This window comes from Vombatus ursinus, unplaced genomic scaffold, assembly GCF_900497805.2.
Source record: "Vombatus ursinus unplaced genomic scaffold, bare-nosed wombat genome assembly UNPS02015152.1, whole genome shotgun sequence".
In the NCBI taxonomy this organism is placed as follows: domain Eukaryota; kingdom Metazoa; phylum Chordata; class Mammalia; order Diprotodontia; family Vombatidae; genus Vombatus; species Vombatus ursinus.
This window is the reverse complement of record NW_020954930.1, coordinates 3,595,418-3,613,621: the sequence shown is the minus strand read 5'-3', so window position 1 is coordinate 3,613,621 and position 18,204 is coordinate 3,595,418. Positions and strand designations below refer to the sequence as shown.

The window sequence follows — 18,204 nt, the reverse complement described above, 5'->3', positions numbered from 1 at the left end:
TGTTTGTTTAGTTACGGCTTTAAGAACTTCTCAAATCATTCCATGTGTAGCCTTCCAAGGAGACTGTGGCCCACAGGCTGGGAACCAATGATCTAGACCAAGGGTGGCAAATTCAAATAGTCATGGGGACCACTAAAACATATACAAGGATCCCTGAGGGCTGCATTTTGACTTAGAAAACTACATACTAACACCACCTATGTTTTATCGTATTTTTATTTATTTTGTTAAGTGTTTCCCAGTTTTGATCTGGTTCAGGTCTCACTAGGGAATGTTGTGGACTGTATGTTGCCTGTGGGTCATATTTGTTAAGCCTCTGATCTAGCCCAATCACCTCATTTGACAAATGGAAAAATAGAGGCCCAGAGAAGGTTGAGTGTGTTTTGCCCAAAGTCACGTGGATAGTGGCAGATCTGGGACTTCAAATCCAATATGCTTTTTATTCCAACTCCAAATCAAACCTTGTTAAGTGCACTTTCAGCCAGCACCAAGGTTAACTCTGACATGTTTCTCTCATCACAATCACCCAGTTAATGTCATTCCTTTTCTAGGGAGTAGGAGGCACAGCTGTAGAACTATATAGGCAATCAAACCAAGAACAGGAGCCGGGGCTCTTTAATCATAGTCCGATGGGATGATTAATAATGCATAGGTTGAAAGATTAGATCATTAATCATGCATACACTGAAGAAACCCTCATCAATAACAATTTAACCGTCAATCAATGAGCTCTGGCATTGTTACAGTTAAGCCCAAACTAAGTTATCTTCAATTGTCATTTGTTAATTTCACATTTAAAATGACCACAACGGTAGGCGTCTGAAAATTGATCTGTTCCTAAGATCCTGTCGATTGATTTTTTTGTCACTTGAACCCTAATTTAAAGGCACGAGGAGAGTTTGTTTTAAATAAATCCTCTGGGGAATCCTTTTAGAGAAAGGCAATGTTATGCTCTTAACATGAGCCCACATATTGGGCTCGAACCCCGATCTAGCCAAAAGAGCACACGGGCTTTAGAGTCAGAGGACCTGAATTGCTTGTTGTGTGACTTCAAGCAGATCTCTTCCCCTCTCTGGGCCTCAGTTTCCCCATCTGTAAAATGGGTATAATATTTGTCCAGCTATTCTACTTCCACATTCATAGGGTTGTTGTGAAGCAAGGAACTTTCAAAAACCTAAAGAAGGGCTTCTCAATCTCTGGAGACCCCTTTTGCAAAATTAAAAAAAAAACAAAACAAAACAAATCATGGCTTCCCACATGATAGTAGTTATACTCTTGGTATCCACTGATTGACTGAGAAAATATACAGTGACAAAAATAATAATAACTAGCATTTGTAAATTACCTCAAGGTTTGCAAAGCATGTTATATGCATGATCTTATTTGAGTCTCATAACATCCCTGGCAGGTACATCTGGCAGCTTTTATTACCTCCATTTTGAGTCTGAAGAAACTGAGGTTCATAGAAGCCTATCACCCCACAACTAGTAAGGGCTAGAGATGGAATTTGAACCCAGATCTCTCCAAGGTCCTGAGGTTTTGCCACGACTTGATTGCTTCTCAAAAAGCTCCCATGAGTTCAGTAAACTTTGAAATGAATTTCTGTCTTATTGCCATAGTATCTACATACATTCAAGCATGAGAAATGCAAATATGTGTGAGACAATTTGGGGGGGGAGGCTATAGATGGTATATATACTTGATGAAGTATTTGAGGATCCCTTGCAAAACCTACAGAGCTGCATAAGTTGAAAGCCACTGTCAATGCACCATGGAAATACGGATAATAATTATTTTTCTTTTACAAAGTAACGACCCCCCTCATTTGTCTTTTGTGTAAGTCCAAATTTTCACAAATTGGAGTTTACTTACCTCCAAGGTATGCTTAAATATAGTTATATTTCATTCTGAATATGACTAGTTCTAGATGCTACAAGTCACTCTATTGTGTTCAAAACAGGTGTAAACAGGTATTACACAAATACTACCAAGAATCTACAATCTTAGCAGCATGGAGAATTCTCAGTGTGGGTGATCCCTCCACCAACGCAGATCACAAGTCATCTACAATTTAGTCGATATGTCCTAGGGAGCTGCTTATACATGCAATAAGCTTTAAATAATGTGGTTTGACACGTACAAATACCAGTATTTGCATTAAACACTGTTATTTAGGACATGGTAATAACTAGCAATATAACGATAGCATTTTCTGGACTGGGAATCTTTCTTTATTTACTAAAAGCTTAGTTCTGGTGGGGGTGGGGTGGTGTTCCCCCTCTCATGGCCTGTGGCATCCAGCATTCCAGTCTGCTTGGCTGGGTAGGGTGGTGGTATGCTCAGCGGTGAACACTGGACTCAGGAACTAAAAAGGCTCGCTTCGGTTCCTGGCTCAACCACTTACTAGCTGTGTGACCTTGGGTAGCAAGGTGGTGCTGCAGAGGAAAGAGAGCCAGGCCTGGAGGCAGGAGGACCTGAGTTCAAATCCGACCTCAGACACATGACACTTACTGGCTGTGTGACCCTGGGCAAGTCACTTAACCCCAATTGCCTCACCCAAAAAACAAACAACAACAACAAAATCTGGCCTCAGACACTTACTAGCTGTGTGACCCTGGGCAAGTCACTTCACCCTGTTTACCTCAGTTTCCTCATCTGTAAAACAAGGTGGAGAAGGAAATGGCAAACCACTCCAGTATCTTTGCCAAGAAAACCCCAAATGGGTTCACGAATAGTCAGACACGACTGAAAAATAACTTAACAACAATGAAGCTTGAGTAAGTCACTTGATCTCTCTGTACCTCAGATTTGCTATCTGTAATAATGTCTACCTCATGCAAGTATAAATGTGTTTTGTGCACCATAAGCCAGACATATGTAGAGGATTGTTATTATCAGCAGGAGCAGGCCCTCTGGGGAGCCAAGAACTTCTCCTCTCTCAGTCTAGTCTCCACTGCCCAGTTCCCACCAGGTGTGGGAGGCCCCTTCCTGGACATGTGCTGATGCCCCAGTCCAATGAAGCTAGCCCAGAATGTCTAAGCCACTTCAACCTCAGGGTCCGCTACTCCCTACTCCACAGTTATGTAGCAGGGACATGACCCACATGGGGACACTGCTTGGATGAGAGGGGTGTCATCATCCACAATCCTTCTGGTAAGAGAGTGGCCCACCAGGGCTTGTCATCTGCCTTGATGTTACCATCTGACCTGCCAGAGCACTCTAAGGACTCCTGGGCCTTGTGTCCTCCCTGCCACAAAACCCTCCTTGAGAGCTGGGACAATCTTGTCTTTCTCTCTGCTTCCCCAGCACTTAGCACACTGCTTAACACATAGTGTTTAATAAATGCCTTTCCATTCATTCATTCACAGATGTTCTAAAAGAGCGAGAAATCAATATTCAAATCTGTATATTCAAATATCAAAGTCCATTGGGGAAGTCTACACAAAGTAATCCAATCTATTGTATTTGGCTTGTTGAGGCACTGAGGAAATTGAAGCAAATCATTAGGAAATATGCTTCTCTGGCATAACAAGACAAATCCTGTCAAGTATCTTACGCAAGTGAATGAATCACCATCCACAACCAGCTGGCAGGTCCTACTTGCCCATCAATCACTCCCTTCACCTCCTCTTGCCCCTGCCCCACCTCCCCATTTTTAGTGTCAGCATACTTTTATTTGGGGTCCTAATTTTCTAAGAGATCATTTTGGCCAGTCTATATGTCATCTTCCATTCTGCCTCAGGCAGTTAAAGAACCAGAGAAATTTCTGATCCTACAGTAGAAGCCGGTAACCTTTCAGGTAGGATGCCTACCGGACACTTTTGGCTCTAAGGTCCCATGATTCTTTGAGTCCCTGACTCCAAGACATTTGATTTGATCAGGAAAACTGAACTTTCGTTGTACGGACACTGCTTATTACTATGTACCTTTGGGTAGGGCCAGGTCAAATCTTTTCTCTTAAACCATAAGAATAGTTCATAACAGGGGCCGCTAGGTGGCGCAGTGAATAGAGCTCTGGCCTTGGAGTCAGGAGGACCTGAGTTCAAATTCAGTCTCAGACACTTAACACTTACTAGCTGTGTGACCCTGGACAAGTCACTTAACCCCAATCGCCTCACCAAAAAAGAAAAAAAAAAGAATAGTTCATAATCTCTCATGTTAACATAATATTTTTGGAAGTACTCAGTTTTTTTTTTAATGATAACCTTATGAAATAGAATACACGTATGATTTTTGTAATTTTACGTAGCAGGAAAATGAAGATCAGAGAGGTTAGGTAACAGCCAGCCAAGAAGGTCAATTCCAGTTTCATAGAAGCTCTTTCCACTTCTTCCTGGCCTCAAGTCTAGCACTCCTGCCACTTTATTATGGGCTTCCACCATTAGAGCTTCATTTGGTGATATATTGCCTTCTCCCAGTTCCTCTTTTAGAATGCAGACTATCCTGGGGAGAAAGACAAAGTCAGTCCTTGACATATCAGCATGAATCCATTTAGTCAGTAATTTCTATCCATATGCCTGTGTAGGTAGACATGTCATATGGAGGAGTGGAAAAAACCCTGTGGCCTGGGAGTCTACAACCGTATGACCTTGGGCAATCCACTTTCCTCTGCTGGGCCTCGGTTTCCTTGTCTGTAAAATGAACTAGCTGGTCTCTGAGATATCTTCAAGCGCTGACATTCCATGTTTTATTTTCTCAGATCCTTTCCAGTTCTGACTGTCTGTGTTCTCTAACATTCCATGATTGACTATTCTCCATGTTCCAAAGTCCCTTCTAGCCCTGGATTTCTACGTTCTTCTCTGATACCCCGAGCTGTACACGTTCTCTTCTTCAAATGACTATATATTTTGTAACCACACTCATTGATATTCCACAACTTATTCAGTGCTCGGGGCATTGAGAGGTAAAGTGATTTGCCTACAGTCACACAGCTGTCAACGTTAAAGGGAGAACCTGACCATGGTTCTTCCCTACTCCAAAGCCCAGTGGCACGCATGGCCTTGCACATGGCCTTCCCTTAATGTTTGTTGAATTGAAATGAATGGAATAGAATGGAATTCTTTCCAGACGACATTTAAGGGGCAACTGTCATCTAGTAGAAAGAATGATAGACTTGGAATCGAAAGACCTGGCTTCTAATCCCACCTCTGTTACTTCCGACCTCTGTCGTCTCACACGGGTCACTTTATCTCTCTGGGCTTTAATTTCCTCACATGTAAAACGAAGGGTTAGACTGAGTCATCTCTAGTGCCCTCCATCTTAAACTCAACGTGTTTAAAATTGAACTAATTCTCTTTTCCCCAAAAGCCCCCTCCCTCCTGAACTTTCCTATTACTATTGCTGGAGTGGATTTTTACCCTTTCAAAGTTTGCTTTGGCATCACATAAGACTTAGTCATAGTTATTCATGCAAAGACTCCAATTCATCACATGGCAAAGTTAGTCACTAAACCTAGGTGATCTGAGTTGGTACCTCTCAGAAATGACATCAGTCCTGTGAAAATATAAAGAGGCTGTATGGAATGCACGCTGAACCTGGACTCAGGAGACACCTGAGTTTGAAAACTGCCTCTAACACTTCCGAGCTGTGTGATCCTGGCTAAGTCATTTACCCTCTCTTAGGTTCTGTTTCCTCATCTGTAAAGGGCATAAAAGGAGCTGTATAGTGCCTGTCTCACAGAGTTGTGGTGAAAATCAAATGAGATAATGTGCAGTTTTAAGTTTTAATAACTTAAAACTGCACAAAAACTTTTGGGACACTCTGTGTTGTTACAGAGAGAAATTTTTATTCCCCTTGGTGCACATGGCTCCACTAGGAGAATGCTTGGCTTTCCACAGGTCCATCCCTCTTTTCTGGGAGGTAAAGAAAGCAGTCATGGGTAATTTGAAGAACCTCACCCAGTCAGTTTCAGAGGGGTAATAAGGGAATTGAGGGTCTACCTGGCCTCTAGACCTATGAGAAGTGCCAAGGAAGGTGGAAGATTCATTGCTCTGGTGCTGGGGGAGAAAAGGCATCTGACTGTGAAGTTTACTTAGACTCAGTTCCGTAGTGGGGATGCAGAATTGCTCGGAAGTTGTCAGGGATTATGGGTATTCCTGATCCCTAGGAGGGTGTCGGTGGGAGGCAAGAGCTCATGAAAACAATGGTACAGGAGAAGGCCGCTCAGAACACATTGATTTGTACCTGCATTCTGAGTTCTAATGAAGTCCACCCAATTGACTGAATAAGCATTTAGTAAGCGTTGCTGGGGGTACAAAGAGGAAAAATAAGACAATCATTGCTTTCAAAGAACTTTCATTATAATTGGGGGGGGGGGCAACACATAAAAGAAAATTCAGCTGTAGGGTGGACAGAAAAGCCTGAAAATGCTAACAGTGCAACTGTGGATCATATGGCAAAGGCCAGAGGTCCTAAGTAATTAGATCAGTAGGTCAGATGCTTGGAGTAGAGGTAGGGCAGATGGTAAAGGCTGGTTGTCCTCCATCTCACCAGAAGGAAGAGAATTGGTGACTTCCTTCTCATCCACCCATGTGAGCAGTCAAACTGCCTGCGTGGGTTCTGGCATCCCAGGGGAGGGGAGTGGGCAAGGGAGAAGGGCACTCCTAATGTTGGTAGGTCTTCCTCTGGCCCAGTCAGCCTAGATGGTTCTTGGTGACATAGGCCAGAGGAGGAAGGCAAAGGGATGACTGATACCATCTTCTAGGAACTGAGACAGGTGACAGATAGACCACCAAAGGAAGCATGGAGTGGAACACCAACTAGTGACCCCTAAAGCCTTGATGAGAGAATACTGAGCAGTTACTTTAGAGGCAGTAACCCACTAGGAACCTGACCCATGGCAATGCTTGTGAGTGAGGGTCTCTTATGAGCACATCTGGGAAAGAAATGCCCAAAGATAGGCATCACCATTTCCCTTGAGACCTTCTATGAGTTCCGCTTGTTTTCGTTGAACAGTAATTCAATCTCTTCATTTTCTGAACTTTGCGAACTGTCTGCTTACAAAAGGAGTAACTGAGAGTATCCTGAGAGAAGACAGTATAGTATAGTGGAAAGCACATAGTCAGAGATTTAGTCAGAGGATCAGGGTTCGAATCCTGGCTCCTTTGCTTATAGCTTAGTCGACTTTGGGCAAATTATTGAACCTGTCTGGGCTTTTCTCATCATCTCCTAAGATTTGGGGTTCGGAATCTGACGTCCTCTAAGATCTCCGATGGCTTTACATTTCTGATCCTATGATATATAGTGAAACTCTCAATTAAGAAGTGTCTCTAGACCCTTTTGATCACAGAAGCGTCCACAACACGAGGGAGTATGCCATAGTGGCTAGAAGGCTGAACTTAGAATCTGGAAAAAGTGGGTTCAATTTCATTTCTGACACTTATTAGCTATGTGACCACGGGCAAGTCCCTTAACCATCTGAGAGCCAATGCAGTTTAGATTAAATGTTATGGATAGGTTGTAATACTCACTGGCCTAGGGAATTCTGATTAATGCTGAAATCATAGGTTCTTGATCTATGTAAATGACAGCTGTGAGTAATGTGCACTTTTGGGTCAGAGTCTCTTTAATATTAAACCTGGGAAAGTGAATTCAAGTTGGTGCCATCAGGGGTCCCACATGCTTTGTTGTCACGAGAAAACTCCAGCGACCACTCTAATTGCATGTAAATAAATGAGCCCTTTTCTAGAGAGAAAGCATTTCTCACAATATCTATGCAGTTTTTAAAAACTGGATAGATGAGGAAATAGAGCTTCTCCAATAAAAAAGTGGTTTTTAAAAATATTGTCTGGTTATTCATACGACTTCCCCAACAGGGAAGAATAAGGAACTACAGAACATTTCCCCCCAACCCCTCCCTATCCCTCTGTCACTGAAACACCAATAAAACTCCTCCATCTCCCACACTCTTCAGTGCCTGAACGGTGAGCATTAGCCAAGCATGCTGGGAGACACAAAACTGAAAGAAATGAGTTACTGTATTCAGATATCTTGAATTTTCTTTCCATACAGTCTACTAGATCCAGTTCTTTTCCTATAATCCCCTTCTTACTTGATATAGGCATTCGATGTACTGATCAACTCGTATTTGAACTGAGCAGAAGACACGTAAAAGACTAAAGTCTCTTTTGGAGGAAATGTCTCAAGGACAGCTCAATTCACCTAACCAGGCTTTCCATTCGATCACAAATGATACAGCACCATCAGCATCTAGTATTTTTAATGATACTACGGATAAGGGAAAGACTGAAGACACATCTGTAGGATCACGAATCCTGTGTACCATTTTTTTGACTTATTCCGTGATCATTTCGGTGGGTCTCCTTGGAAATGCTATTCTCATCAAAGTCTTTTTCAAGATCAAGTCCATGCAAACAGTTCCAAACATTTTTATCACCAGCTTGGCTTTTGGAGATCTTTTGCTTCTAATAACCTGTGTGCCAGTAGACGCAACCCGGTATGTTGCGGATACCTGGCTATTCGGAAGACTCGGTTGCAAGCTCCTCTCCTTTATCCAGCTCACTTCAGTCGGCGTGTCAGTGTTCACACTTACCATTCTCAGCGCTGACAGGTGGGTTTCTCTTTCTCTATCATGTCTGTCAAGGGAGGAAAGTTGTGGGAAAGGAGGGAAGGTTTTGCCCTGGACTTAGCTGGTTGTGGTGGGGCTTCAGGTTGGGATAACAAAAGTTTTTAAAAGCTCTAAACTTCAAATTACTGCTCTCCAATCTAGGAAGAGGCTGAAAATTACCTTTTTGGAGATGATTTCTCACAGAATGATAGGATATACAGAGGAAAAAGACTTTCCCAGAAGGATAATTGTCTGCAGCAATACTGAAAATTATGTCTTTTCTGTGGTGCATCAAGGTATCTGGCTAAGGTGCCCCTGAACAGCCATACCTTATACATTAGTGCAGCCTAGTGGCACATAGGAGACAATGCCAGGATATTAGCGCAGGTGTGAAATTGACCACTGATAGGAGGCTTTAACATACAGATGTTCGCAACTAATTAGTTTGGAATTAATCAAGCAGCCAAGCTGTCACTTCTGGCAATAAAACGATGAGGTTTTTGGCTTCCTGGGAGTGCTAGGTAATGTCATGGCTTACTTCTGTTTGTTTTCTCTGTGGCTGGTTAATAACATTTTAGGTCTTGCAGACATAAATTCATCCATTTTGACCTTTAGCAACTGATGGAAAGGACATTCTCTCATGGTCAGATTGTGATGTTCAGTACACTCAGTTACTATCACACAGGAATCAACACCCTAAGAATTTACTATTGACCTCAAAAAAGGGAAAATAATGTAAGGATCTAAAATCCTAAACCTAGAGCACCTCACATAATGGGTAAAGGGAATAGGTGCTACAAGAAAAAAAAGATGAGATGTGATCTATTTAGGAACTAGCAATCCAAATCAGATCAGCCAGCTGATAAATGGTGGCAGCTCATTTCTGAGATTGTATTGATCTGAGTGGGAGGTTGCCTTAATGTGGTAGAAAAAAAAAACACTGGGTTTAAAGCCAGCAGACCTTGGTTCCAGTCAGCCTCTAGCTAGTTATGTGACTCTAGCCAAGTCATTCCTCCATGCTGGGCCCCAGTTTGTAGACTTGTATTGGAAGAGAGGTTGACCTAATGATGCTTAAGGTCCCTTGCAGCTCTCAAGCCCTGTGAAAATTCCTTTTGAACCTAGGATCTTAGGACTTTGAGCTCGAGGTGACTTTAGCCTTAGCCTGGGGTCCATGAGTATCTTTTTGAAGAAACAGTTTCAGAACTTGATTTCAATATAATTGGTTTCCTTAGCAATCCCATGTGTTTTAGTTTATACATTTAAAAGTATTGTTTGGAGAAGAGGTCCATAGGCTCCAGATTGCCAAAGGGGGCCAATACCCACAAAAAGGTTAAGAATCCCTGCTCATAGACTCAGAAAATGTGGCCTAGACAGCGGAAGTGGCTTGCCAATGACAGCTAGCTAGTGTTAGGGCTGGCACTAAAACTCAAGGCCCCGGCTTCAAATCCAATGCTTTTAGCAATGCTATAGGATATATACATATATTTTGGCAAGGCAATCAGGGTTAAGTGACTTGCCCAGGGTCACACAGCTAGTAAGTATCAAGTGTCTGAGGCCAGATTTGAACTCAGGTCCTCCTGACTCCAGGGCCGTTGCTCTATCCAATGTGCCACCCAGCTGCCCCTAGGATATAATTTTTAATGTGTTTATTTTTAACATTAATTTTTTCAACTTTTCATGCTCATTTAATTTTATTTTTAATAGTATTTTTTCAAATTACATGTGAAGAGAATTTTTGACTTTCATTTAAAAAAAGTCTGAGTTCCAAATTTTCTTCCTCTCTCCCTCCCCTCCCCCTCACTAAAAAAGGTAAGAATTTTAAATGGGTTGTATATTACATTCACTTTTAAAAATTTTTTGAGTTCCAAACCCGTTGAGAAAGCAGCATGATACATATGATATATGTTAGCAACCTGGGTTGGTGCCCCATCCTTCTGCTAGACTTTGAGCACCTATCATCAAACTTCCATATCCCTTAGCACCCAAGCAAAGTTTGCTGAGTCATTTGTTGTGGGCCAATGCCTCATATTGGCTCATATCATATGGCATGGCATGGTATAGTATGCTATGGTACAGTGCGGTATAGTCTAGTATGGTATGATATGGTATGGCATTGTACCCTTGCCCATCAGGCCACAGAACCTTTCTGCTCTTGTTGCTGACTCTCTCTGCCTCTGGTTACACTTGCAGATACAAGGCAATAGTGAAGCCCCTGGAACTGCCGGCTTCTGATGCCTTCCTGAAGACCTGTGCAAAAGTTGGCTGTATCTGGATCCTCTCCATGGTTCTTGCTATCCCGGAGGCTGTATTCTCAGATTTATATCCTTTCTATAATCCTGAAAAAAACGAGTCTTTTGAAGCCTGTGCTCCTTATCCTGTTTCCGAAAAGAACAGGCAAGAGGCTCATTCTCTCCTATGCTTCTTGGTCTTCTACATTATTCCCCTCTCTGTCATTTCTGTCTACTATGTTCTGATTGCCAAAGCTCTTTACAAAAGCACCATCGAAATACCCGCCGAAGAGCAAGAACATGCCCGCAAGCAGGTATGGATGAATCAGAGCTGACATTACCAGCTAGCCCAAAGCTGAGCTAGACAGTGGAATTTCCCATCACTTAGTGATAAAGACTTTAGGAGACGGGAAGCAGAGACTAGGGCAGCCACCAGAGTTCAGAGAGGGGAGCCACTGAATACTAATACACGAATCCCCCTTTGTATGCAGTACATAAAGGCTTACCAAATGCTTTCTTTGCAACGTGCCTGTCTGATAGGAAGTGCCAGGCATAATCTCCATTTTACAGATGAAGCAACTGAGGCTCTGAGAGGGAAGGTGACTGTACAAATGGGTCATTGTTTATTACAGACTGTTAGGCCTAGAAGGATAATGGGTCTTTAAAGCTGAAGGGGACTTAAAAAACCAGCTAATCCAATTCTTTGTTGTATGCCACAATTGAAGCCCCAGGAGGGAAGGTGACTTGCCCAAGGATACATGACCAAAAGTGGCAGAGCAGAGAGGATCAGTTCTTCTGATCCCTGGGCCAGTACCCTTCTGACTAGTGAGCATTACCTTCTTTCAAGCAGTACCTCCAGGAGGGTCTACACATGGATTCCTACCATATTGCCAGGGCAGAGACCATTGGGGGAACTCTTCTTTGGGAGGCATATACAACCTCAAAGAATAAATCCTGTCACAAATCACATCTTGTTTTTGACCAAACCTGGCCTTCCCTAGTCTAATTAGCCACCTTATTTGCTAGATTTAGATCCAAATGATTTTAGGTTGTTTTCTGAAATTCAGGCTACCTTTAAACAATAAAGACCAATCACCACTTACGGGGTTAGATTAGATGATCTCTAAGATCCTTTCCAGCTATAAATCCTGGGATCCCCAACAAGATCCTCTAATCTAACCAATGCATAAGGAATTCCAGTGATGGGGGAACTTGGCTACCTTCCAAAAGAGCCCATTCCACTTTTGAGTAGTTCTCATTGTCTGCAAACCTTGGGCAATATTACATGACTTCCCAGAAATGTAACTGAGCATTAATAGGACCAGGTATGCCAACCTCTCATAGACAAGAACAGAATGAATAGAAATGTTACCAAGGCCCAGTCTCATTTGATAGGGAAAAAAATCTCATATTTCTCTTTAAAAACCAGGGGATCTTTTGATTCCTTCTATCAATGTATAGAGAGATGTCTACATACACAGCAGACATCTCAGTGATTTGCTTTTTAATTAATTGGTGTGATGGGCTACATTGTGATGTTCCATGTGGCCTAGTTAGGTTCTAAGGACCCCAAATGCTCTGTTTATCTTAACCTGCTAAATAACCTTTCTTCTTCCTTTGCTTCATAGATTGAATCCCGCAAGCGAGTTGCCAAGACAGTGCTGGTGCTGGTGGGGTTTTTTGCTATCTGCTGGCTGCCTAATCATATCCTTTACCTCTACCGGTCCTTCACTTATCATTCTTCCATTGATTCTTCTACCTTGCATCTTCTGGCCACCATTTTCTCTCGGGCACTGGCTTTTAGCAATTCCTGTGTAAACCCCTTTGCTCTTTACTGGCTGAGCAAAACTTTCCGGGAGCATTTTAAAACACAAATCTTTTGTTTCAAGTACAAATGTCCCAGGCGTCCAGCTGTCACCAGGAACCTGACCACAGGCCTTGCTTCAGCTACTGGGAGCACCCAGGTCTCTGAGATTAGTGTGACCTTGCTCACTGGGTATGGGGCTAAGAAGGAAGAGGATAGTGCCTCCTCTGTTATCAGTTAAAGAGGGCAGGCATCAAGCTTTTTCCAAGTGTATGTGTAGCTAGGAATTCTGGGGAGGAGTATAACACTTAATTACTCATCTTTGAATTGTATTGGAGATACTTAACAGAAGGTTCTTGTCCAGTCAAATATTCTTGTGTGTGTGTGTGTGTGTGTGTGTGTTATATTCTTGTGAGTAAAAATTTGATGTTCTAAAACTTTCTAAACTCTAGAGAGAAAACATTTAGTAGGTGGAGACATGCATGGTTATAGAAAGAGAAAGGGGAGGAGTAAGAGAATGAAATCAACACAGCACTAAAAATGTAAAACTCAATATATAGGAAGATGCATTTTCAGGAATATTTCCTTTCAAAAAAGGTCACACATAACTCACATTTCGATAGTGCTTCAAGCATTAGAAAGCATTTTCCTACTAACAGCCCCGTGAGACAGGTAGTGTCTGTATCAGAAATGAAGAAATGGTGGTTGAGTGAAAGCAAACTATTTGTCTGTAGACACATGGCTAGTACCTGACAGATCTGGAATGCCAAGGCAGATTTCAGATACCCAATGTCTCTTTATCACTCTAAACACTTCCCCTAGAATCAAAGAATTGTAGATTTAGGGATAGAAGAGCCCTTTGAGGTCATCTACTAAAGCATTTAATAAGCATCTGCTATGGGCCAGAGGCTGGGCTAGGCTCTGAAGATTACAAATACAAAAGTCAGCTACTCCCTGTCCTCAAAGAGCTTACATTCTTCTAGAGGAGACAACATACATATAGACAATTCAGTACAAACCATATACAGAGTAAATGGGAAGTAATGTTGTCTGGAAGGGCACCTACACCTGGATGAGGAAAAGTCCTACTTAGGGGGTGACAGACATTTGAGCTGAGCCTCATGTCAAGTTAGGTAGTGGTGAGGAAGGAAGGCATCCCAAGAACAGCTTGTATACAGAAACATTTCTTTTGTCTATGATACCCACCCTGACAATAACATGTACCCTTAAAATAAGCTATCTTGCTTTTGAAAAAAAAGAGAGAAAGAAAAAACCAAACTCTTTAACTTATAGGACCCAAATCCTTCATGGACTGTGGATGACATTTCTAACTTTTCTCACTTTGTACTCATGTGATGGACACCAAATTATGCTATTTGCATCTCTGCTCTTCCATACAGATGCAAATTATATTATTCTCTTTGTATGAAAAAAGTAGCAAAAATAGAGATAATAAAGAATCTTTTATACAATTTCTTTTAAAAAACCAGTTCTCCTAATAATTGATGGGAAATGTTCTTATTTTCCATTGTTCTCTCTTCTACTATCTCCAAAAATTTAATGGAAATGAAAATGGGAATGTTTTGAGGATGGCAAGTATGAATAACATACTAGGGTTTGGTTCATCTGTCTTACTGCTTCTGTAATCTGACACAATGGAGTCTTACTTTTTCCTTCCATTTATTAACATCAGTCAAAAAGTTTCCATGATGGGCTGACTTTATGTGAAAATGCAATAGGTAGTCACCTACATGGTGTCAAGTGAAGGGTACAGGGAAGGCCAATCTCCCCCGACCCCACCCCATCCAAAAATATCTTTACCATGAGACAGCCACAGTCTCTGAAATCCCACCACAATGGATGTTATTTTGAGTTGAGCATTGCCCTCTTCCCATATCTTGTTTTAAAATACAACTATTCCTGGGAGCCTCTTCCACCTTAGTGTAAATAAGTTTATTCAGGCAGATTGGATTACAGAAAGTGCAAAGTGACCTCTGTGATGATTCTGAAGGTGATTTCTGGACACTTGGGAGAGCATTAGAGATTTGAGGGTTCTTTATTATGGCTAACTTCACTAACAAATTTATGGTATTCTTTTTCCTTGACACTGTGATAGTGGTATATAAACACTACTCTTGTGAATATGTGAGATAAATGTGATTATATCTATCTATCTATCTATCTATCTCTATGTATATACATATATAAGTAATAAGCACTACCCTTGTGTTTCTCACCACGATTAAGGTGTCTTTTGCTTACAAATGGAACAGAGAAGGGAAAAGACTGAGAAAGGAGTGGGGCAAAGAGAAGGATTTTCCTGAGGCCAACATCTCCTGAGGTAAAAAGGGTAAGGGTGCTGTCCTGGTACCCACTGAATGGAAAAAGGCCCAGCCTGGGGAGATCCTTTATGGGAAATTGACATGAAGACATGGACAAGAATTGCAAAGGCCAAAGTTGCAGGGGAGGGGAAGGAGAAAGGAGACAAAGCTGGAAATGCATGCGCAGAACACAAGAGAAAGATTTTTCAAAGTGGAATTAATTCACTGAGTGGTGAAAGACCAAAAAAAAAGAGGTAGTGAAGCAAAATTGAACCATTAGTAAGTTGTATGTTTTTTAACACACAGACTTTTGCTATGTTTGTTCCCTGGAGTGTCTTGCTGGCTCCATTTGACATTCAAGAATCCGAAAGGAGAGTTAGCCATGGCTGTACTCTCTTTTTAGGTGTCCAGCATTCAGAAGCAGGGAACCACACCCAAGGCTCTGATTTTCCACCTGTGACCACTAGCTATTAGTATGCAGACCATTCGTAGTCTTATACATGGACAAACACCCTTTCCCTCCACATTTTTGCTTAAACCAGAGGAGCTGTGTCAGACTGTACTGGAAAGGTTTGGAAACCAAACGTAAATATTTTCATCCATGATGTGAAAAACACTGTTGAAACAAGGACTGTCCAAGGACTGTCTCTGGAAATATCAACAAGGTTTTGACTTTTGTTCAATGTTGTTTCCTGAAAGTCAATTTTACGTGAATAAACTTTAAGTATGAATATAAAAGTATACATTTATATTTACATAAATGGAATAATTAATTGTATTCATATAAAAGTGAAAAATAGTACTTGTGATTAATTTTGATTGTTGGGGGGTAGGGGGTGGGGAGGTGGGGGGTTGGGGGGTGATTTCAGCTGTTGTAGTCTGCTTTTTTTTAAATGGCTCACCCTCGTGGTCCTGAGTTTTTCTGAATGCTGTAAAGAATTCAAAGAATGGGACAGCTGATGAATTCTGTCCTTCTAAAATATTATAAAATGGGTTTACTTAAAATAAGAAATATCTGTATTGTATTAGTGTTGTGTTAAATTAACAAAAGTGTAATAAATCAGTAGGAAAAACTAAGTGAAATGGAGTATTGAAATTATTTTCCATGACCGACTCATTCACTTTCTAAAAAGAATTTTTGTAAAATAATATTTAACTGCTTCTATTTTATTTCAAAATTTAAATTTTATTTTAGGTCACATAATCTCAAAATATTTTGATTACCATATATGTTCTTTATACAAACACTTATATCTCTACTCCACTACAGAAAATACCTTAGAAAAAGCAAAAGTTCCAGATCATGAAAATCAAAAGTAGTCTTTTGACATCTCAGAAAATTGGAACTCAAAGATCTGTTTCCTTCATTCTCATTTGCATTCTCTACCAATAGACCATGCAGGAAGCATAAATCAAATGGCAAAGTATATGAAACAGAATAGTAAACAATGGGGGAAACCATTTGGTAAACTCATCCCCAGGGGCCCCATCCGCCCCCCAATGCCCTCCACCACCAAAGGGGAGCTCTTCTAGTGACTCACACAACAGTGAGAAAAAGGAGCAGAGTCCCCCCAAAAAATGTACACTTCTAGATAGGGATCTGCCTAATGTTGTGGCTGGAAATTCATCCTGCTTAAATATCTAGTTCTGCCTCCAGCAGCATCACCCCCCCACCTCCACTTCACTCCCACCCCCATGACTGTCATCTGAAGAACTTTTGTTTTTTGCTATTGCTTTCTGTCCTACTCCATTCTGGGGGAGCATTCTTCCTCTTTATAGTGAGACTGCCCAGAATACCTATCTAATCAACACATTTTTTTCTGTTCCATTGTTAAATAGCCTCACAGCCTCCTGCCAGCTGGCCTACAAAAGAGGCGGTTGAGCCACTGGGTTGCTCTCCTTTCACAAGTTGAGTTAGATTGGCTGAATTCGATTCCTTTTTTCCCTGCCCTCCCTATACAGTCTCAGCTAAGAATCTCCCCTTAACCCTTCACTCCTATCTCCCATGAGGAGGTGGTCCTTCTCTTTGCCAAGGACAGCTCCTCTACATCCATTCCATCCCATCTACATTCCCTCACCTTCTTCTCCAGCAGATCGCCCCACCATCACCCCTGCTCTCTATTCTTCAATCTCTCCCTATCTCCTGGCTCCTTCCCTGCTCTCTACACATACACCCAGACTCCTTCAACCTTCACCTGTTACTTAATCCCACCATTAGTCTCCATCTTCCTATATTTCTCCTTCCTTTCATGGCTAAACTCCTTGGGAAAGCTGTCTTCTCTAAGTGATTCCACTTCCTCTTCTCTCATTTCATTCTGAACCCTCTGCAATGTGGCTTTTGACCTTATCATTAAAAGGAAACTGTTCTTTCCAAAGTCACCAATGATTTTTTTATGGTTTATTTTTTATTCTATTTTATTTTAGTTTTAGGTGCAGTCTATCCCACTTACCTCCTCCCTCTTATCCCTTTCCCTCACCCCAGAGAAAGCAAGAAAAATAAAACTGTTATCAACATGTATAATCAAGTGTAATGAGGCTATTCTCCACATGTGGCATGGGGGGTCATCGTGTGGCTGGAAGAGAGGCAGAACAGACACCTCTAGCCTCTTCTCCCTCCACCCTGATCCAAGGGGGACTTTAATCTCTCCCAGGAGGAGAAGCAGAAGGTTGGGGCCAAAAGCTTGGCCACTCTGCTCTTCTCAGAGTGGGTGCCAAGCTAGAATTATATCTGTCTGCTACCTTGTAGTTCTAAGGTTCAAGCTTCTGATCACTATTCATTAACGGGAAAAGGAGAACTCCAAGGTAAAGTAAAACAAATTCCCTCATTGGCCAAATCCCTTCAACCCTCCAGCCCGCCCCCCCCCCCCAAATGCCTCAATCTGCACTCTGAATCCATCACCTCTCTATATGGAGGTGGATAGCATGTTTCATCATGGAATTGTGATGAAACCCTCTGGAATCATGGTAGGTCATTGATCAGAATTCCTAAGTCTTTTAAAATTGTTTGTCTTCATAATACTGTAGTTATTGTATAAATTAGTCTTCTAGTACTGCTCACTTCATTCTGCATCAGTTTATTCAAGTCTTCTCACATTTCTCTGAAACCATCCCTTTCATCATTTCTTAAAGCACAATAGGATTCCATCACATTCATATGGCATAACTTGTTCAACCATTCCCAAACTGATGGGCTTCCCTTTCGTTTCCAGTTCTTTGCCATCCCAAAAAGAGCTTCTGTAAATACTTTTATACCTTTGGGTCTGTCTCCTCTTTCTTTCATCTCTT

At 41.6% G+C, this 18,204-nt stretch overlaps 1 protein-coding gene across 2 annotated transcripts; it reads left to right on the top strand.

Annotated features, from left to right (window-relative positions):
* The first annotated feature begins 8,135 nt into the window (after window positions 1-8,135).
* On the top strand, window positions 8,136-14,938 carry BRS3 (bombesin receptor subtype 3). 2 transcript variants are annotated; one of them, XM_027846399.1, is made up of 4 exons: window positions 8,136-8,569; window positions 10,757-11,108; window positions 12,423-12,758; window positions 14,846-14,938. In XM_027846399.1, exons 1-4 carry the CDS (start codon window positions 8,136-8,138, stop codon window positions 14,936-14,938), a joined length of 1,215 nt encoding a protein of 404 aa, XP_027702200.1. The 2 variants fall into 2 exon arrangements, with proteins under 2 accessions (XP_027702200.1, XP_027702201.1); XM_027846400.1 differs by having other exon boundaries at window positions 12,423-12,771; window positions 14,846-14,922.
* Window positions 14,939-18,204: the final 3,266 nt, after the last annotated feature.

What these genes read in the sequence shown, in the direction of transcription:
- BRS3 (XM_027846399.1), top strand. Translation starts at nt 8,136, where the DNA reads ATGTCTCAAGGACAGCTCAATTCACCTAACCAGGCTTTCCATTCGATC. An exon ending in ACCATTCTCAGCGCTGACAG is followed by an intron (nt 8,570 to 10,756) that starts GTGGGTTTCTCT and finishes TTACACTTGCAG; the next exon opens with ATACAAGGCAATAGTGAAGC. An exon ending in AAGAACATGCCCGCAAGCAG is followed by an intron (nt 11,109 to 12,422) that starts GTATGGATGAAT and finishes TTTGCTTCATAG; the next exon opens with ATTGAATCCCGCAAGCGAGT.